This window comes from Apaloderma vittatum, unplaced genomic scaffold, assembly GCF_000703405.1.
Source record: "Apaloderma vittatum isolate BGI_N311 unplaced genomic scaffold, ASM70340v1 scaffold17174, whole genome shotgun sequence".
Lineage (NCBI taxonomy): Eukaryota > Metazoa > Chordata > Aves > Trogoniformes > Trogonidae > Apaloderma > Apaloderma vittatum.
Genome location: NW_009712317.1, coordinates 1,383 through 6,791, shown reverse-complemented (window position 1 = coordinate 6,791; position 5,409 = coordinate 1,383). Strand labels below are relative to the sequence as shown.

The 5,409-nt window shown below is 53.6% G+C and overlaps 1 protein-coding gene across 1 annotated transcript in view; it reads left to right on the top strand.

Annotated features, from left to right (window-relative positions):
- The window catches only part of LOC104272843 (copine-2-like), a gene marked incomplete at its 3' end in the record, with an annotated part of 21,948 nt that overhangs the window by 15,318 nt on the left and 1,221 nt on the right, over positions 1 to 5,409 (top strand). The window contains exons 5-7 of the mRNA XM_009867944.1: positions 1,685 to 1,768; positions 3,919 to 4,008; positions 4,237 to 4,335. Of these exons, the coding sequence (XP_009866246.1) occupies positions 1,685 to 1,768; positions 3,919 to 4,008; positions 4,237 to 4,335 (273 nt within the window). The remainder of the gene's footprint in view (positions 1 to 1,684; positions 1,769 to 3,918; positions 4,009 to 4,236; positions 4,336 to 5,409) is intronic.

Sequence of the window (5,409 nt, the reverse complement as noted above, 5' to 3'; positions counted from 1 at the left end):
TGGTTGGGGTTTTGACATTTTAAAATGGCAGCCCACAAGCCTGTGGCTTGGAGGCAGCTCCCAACTTGCTTTGAATGGCGTGAGGCTGACTGGCCTTGCCGGCTGCTCCACATGGGATGGCAGCAGACATCCTTCAAAGCTCCCGGCTGTCACCTGAGCTGGCGACTCCACCACCCCACGCTGGGCTGGCGCTGATGAAACCACGTTGGGCTGCAGGCTCAGCAGATCAGAGGCACCACTGGCTCTTTCATCCATCAGCGAAGCTTGGAAGTGTCGAGTCCAGGCTGTGGGTGAGCAGGATCGGAGCTGTGCCATGACCGTAACCCTGCAGAAAGAATGGCTTGGTTTTCTCTCCTACGAGCATGTGAAAAAGGGTAGGAGGAAAAATAGGTTTGTCTCAGCAGAGAGCTTTGAGTTGGGACCGAAGCAGATTATAGTTTCTCCAAGCCAAAACACTTTGCAGCGATTTACTGGCTCTGGATAGAAATGTTAATGGTTTTTCTTCTTGGGCATCGCCAGGGCCCATGTCTCAAGCCATCACCTCCTGGGCTGGCTGTGGACAGGAGCTCGGGGGCTGTCCATGCCTCCCCCTCCTCCTCCTCCTCCTCCTCCTCCACAAGCAGCCTCACTGCATCACTTGGAAGCCCCAAAACTCCTGTTCAAACCCGTAAGAAGTTCCTCCGGCGCTTTGCAGGACTCAGGCACCCACCTCCCCTGGGGAAAAAAATCTGAAATCACTTGAGTGCTCAGTAAATAATTTGCAAAGCTTTAGGCTTGATCTCTTGTTAGCCACTTCTTGGTTGTTTTTTTTTCTCAATGGGAATAAAGTTATTATTTAATAGGAAGAACTTCCTCACTGGGAGGGTGGTGAGACACTGGACCAGCTTGCCCCAAGAAGCTGTGGATGCGCTTTGGGAGTGTTCTAGGCCAGGTCAGACAGGACTTGGAGCAACCTGCTCTGGTGGGAGGTGTCCCTGCCCAGGGCAGGGGGTTGGAACAAGATGGTCTTTAAGGTCCTTTCCAACCCAAAACATCCTGTGATCCTGTGCTAAATTCTGCTTAGAAATGCTGGAGTTTTCCTTGTGTCGGTGCCACCGGTGCCGTCCTCCTCTCCAGGCTACGGGTGCCCCTGAGTAACCCTGGTGCTGCTGCCCAGCGGGGACACGTGTGTGTGTATTTCTTACAAACCAGCAGCCCTTTGCCGGGGGAATATCTGAGGAGACGCTGGCAGGAGAGGCAGCGCACGCTGACTCAGGGCTGCGTATCTCAGAGGGTGTTACGTGATCTCTGTCAGCACCAGGCCAGCTCAATCTGAAAAGATTTCCTCTGCTCTTGCTTTATGGCTGTGTGTAGGAGGGCTTGGTTTGTTTTTTTTTTTACCCTTTCTTCCCCAAGACACTCGTGCACTCCGTAATTCAGTTTTTCCTTTGAAGCTCTGGATGTTTTTCCAAGCCCAAATGCAGCTGCCTCCCAGCCGAGGTGGCTTCCCGTGTCCGGGCACGCAATGGGGCGCAGGCTCGCCCGCCGTGTCATTGGGATTGATGTGAGCGGGGCCCAGGGAGGGTGACAGGCTGCTGGAGCTGGTCTTGTGGGCATGAGGGTGTCCACAGGGTTGGCCCTGCCAGGGAAAAGAGGTCTCTCTTGGTCTGCTTGTCATGTCACCTGTCCTGTTCTTCTCCCCCAGGACCTGTTTGGCAAGTCAGACCCTTTCCTGGAGTTTTATAAACCAGGCGACGATGGGAAATGGATGCTGGTCCACAGAACGGAGGTGAGCGCCTGTCCTTAACGTCAGCCCCTCTTGCCCTTCGTGGCATTCTCTCATCCATTCCCCATGAGCAGAGTGGGATCCAGGGATTTCAGAACCTTGGAGCTGCCTTCCCCGTGTCCAGCGGAGGCTGCTGGACCCCGGTGGGTGAAGAATTACCGAGGCCAGCGAGGTCTTGAGATATTTTCTGTACTACTCACCACCATATCTACCAAGCAGGGAGGGAGATGGTCTTCTAACCCGTGTTCACCTCCTGAGCAGGGGCTGGACCGCTCTCCCTCCACGTGCAGGAACAATGGGATGAGGTGCCAGGGATGTTATGGCTAAGGGGCACAGCACAGGCAGGGAGAAGCAGGCTGTTTCTGTGTTAGCACCAGGCTAATAACTATTATTCCAATGGCTTTTTGTCCCTTCCTCAAAGCTTGTCTCAAGTCTTTTGGGGTTGTTTTATTTGCACATGGCAGACAGAGGAGGGGGCTCACTGCAGCCTCCGTGTCAGAGGGAAGGGGATCTCACACCCCTCTTCTTCCCATCCCCATCTCACACCTCTCCCTTCCTTGTCCCCTCGAGGCTTGGATCCCCTTGTCCCACCGCAGCGAATCGCTGTAACAGAACACCACGGGAAGGAGCGGTGGTATTTATTTACAAAGCCTTTACGTCGGTTTTTTCCCACTGCTGTGCAAAGTCCACGAGGATTTCCGTCGCTCGCACACCCACGTGCAGCGGGCACCAGGGCGCGTGTCCTGTGGTACTGGTACGGGCCAGCCTTTTAAGCCTAGCTCTGCTGTGGACTTTTTGGTGCTTTTTCTCACATTTCTGTACGTATTTAGTTTGCATCAACCTTCATTTTTCTCTTCGCTTTTGGTGGGACCAGGCTGGGACCTCGTTTGGTTGTTTCCACCTGGTTTAGTCTGGGTGACTGGGCTTGGGCTCACCAGGACGTTCTTTCTGAGACGTGGGGATTTGAGTGACCTCCTCGAGGAGGCGTGGGAGTCGGGAGCACGAGATCTCTCTAAGCAGCTCAGGTTTATGGGGAGGAGATGTATATATTGATTTTTCCTCTGGGTTCTTACCTGGTTCCTCCACTGTCTTGGTTTGCTGGGCAAGGCTCTAGCCAGATTTTCTTTCAAGTGATGGGTGCTTCAACAGCCTCCTCCTTCCCAGCCCTGAGCGTGATCGGAGGAACCCTATCTCTGGGGTTTGATACAAAGCTGGCTGGACCGTGGACAAAGCCGTGGACTTCTTCCTTGCTAGGCTGCTCCGGCTGCGAAGGTCCGAGGTCCACCACGCCAGACACCCACCGTGTTTGCTTTGCACAGGGATGGGTTAATCTGCTGCCCGTGTCTGACTTGTGTAATATACACGTGAAAGTCTCTTTTTGAGCACAACACCTTTGAGAAAGAGGGTCTTCACCTGCCTTGCAGGCATCTGCAGCTTGGATTTCCACCAAGCGACTGCGTGCTCTCAGGAAATGTCAAAAAGCATCAATTTATTCCTCCAGCTGAGGCAGCAGACGTTACGCACAGAAGGCAAGAGAGCTGGACCGAGGCTGTTTGGCTTTCTCGGCTGGGTGCAGCATCTCGCCGCTCCGTCTTCTCAGTGGTCAGAGCCCAGGTGGATGTAGGCTGTACTGGAGGGGAGTAAGCATTGAGTATGGTGTGAGCAATGAGATGCAGAGGGCATCAGTAGTAGCTGCTGGCCTTGGACTGGTGAGATAAGCAGTGCCTGTGCTCTGGGCATAGAATATGGAATCATTAAGGTTGGAAAAGACCTCTAAAATCATCGAGTCCAACTGTCAACGCAACACCATGACCACTAAACTACATCCCCACGTGCCACGTCTGCACATTTTTTGAACACCTCCAGGGATGGGGACTCCACCACTGCCCTGGGCATGGTTGTGCCCAGGCTGCCCAGTTGGTTGCAACTGGTTTCTCAAGCAGGTTTGTGGATAAAAACCACCCAGTGTAACACAAATTAAGCCCCACGTGCTAGAGCCTGAGAAAGGGGAGCAGCTGTGTCTAAGCTAAGGAGGCAGAAGAGCCCTGAGCTGAGGCTTTCTGCAGCTTGGTGACAATTTGCTCCTGGAGACGTGGCCCCCACGTTGTGCCAATGTCCCGTTGTAACGGCGTCCCTCCGTCCCCACCCCACAGGTGATCAAGTACACGCTGGACCCCGTCTGGAAGCCGTTCACTGTGCCTTTGGTGTCACTGTGCGATGGAGACGTGGAGAAGCTTATAAAGGTAATGGCAAGGCCCTTTGGGTTGGGTCGTGGTGGTCACGGTGATCGTTAAACTTCTAAAACCCCTTTATTTAAAAAAAACCCACCCACAATAAACAAGAAACACCCCTAGAATAAAAACCAGCACCTTGTTTGGGGTCTCCAGCAGGAGAAGTTGGGAACTTGAGCTGATCTCCTCGCAGGAGGGAGATAGTTTCTGCACCTGAGGCTTGTGCTCCTTCTGCTCTAGGTGATATGCTACGACTACGACAGCGATGGGGGACACGACTTCATCGGGGAGTTTCAGACCTCGGTGGCCAGGATGTGCGAAGCCCAAGATGCTTTGCCGGTAAGTGCCGACACATTTTTGGGGAAGAACAAGGAAGGGTCTCCTTGGGGCTTGTGGTGGGTTTTGGTACTTGCACCAAGACTTACCCTCTGTGCCAAGTCCAACCTCATTTCTCCTTCCACCCACACCAGAGCAGGGTAGATTTAGATGAGAAAAAAGTTCTTTACTCTGAGGGTGCTGAAACCCTGGCACAGGTTGCCCGGAGAGGTGGTGGAGGCCCCATCCCTGGAGACATTCAAGGTCAGCCTTGATGGGGCTCTGAGCAACCTGACCGAGTTGAAAGTATCCCTGCTCACTGCAGGGAGTTGGACTAGATGCCCTTTAAAGGTCTCTTCCAGCCCAGCACATTCTGTGATTCTGTGATTTCTGTGGCCAAAGGTGCCCCTGTGTTTCCCCAAAAGTGCTGGCCAAAATCCTTGGCAGATGCCACCCATTTGAAGTTGTCATGAAGACTCCTGGAGAAGCAGAGCTTTTCCCCGCCATCATCACTAGAATTACAAAACCAAGAGCAGGTCTTGGCCAAGATGTGGGGGGGTGTAAAAAACCATGCATGGTGCAATGAGAGAAGTTTCCAGACTGGGGAAACTGAGGCACAAAGATGTGAAGTGTCCTGTCCAGGACTGCACAAGCTGGTGGTGCCAGAGGTGAGTGTTGACCCCATTTTCCCGCTGTATTTGCGATGCGCAGCCAAGCAATAAAATCTTCTTTTCTCTTCATGAGAAATGCTGGTTAGAAGAGAGTGGTGGGGTGCCTGCTCAGGACCTTGCTCATCCTTTCACTGGCCAACCTGGTGAGGGTAAATATGGAAGCGGGGACAGACATGCTCTTGCTGTAGACCAGGCACAACATGCTGCTGTGGTCACAGGCTGGGAGCAGCATTGCGCAGCTACAACCTGGCTAAAATGGGGACAAAGGCTTGTTGCCATCTCCAGGCCCATCACCGGGCTGGTCTGAGCATGTCTGGGGCCATCATCAGCTGATCTGAGCAGGTCCAGGGCCATCACCGGGCTGGTCTGAGCACGTCTGGGACCATCCTCAGGTGGTCTGAGCAGGTCCAGGCGCATCCCAAGGCTG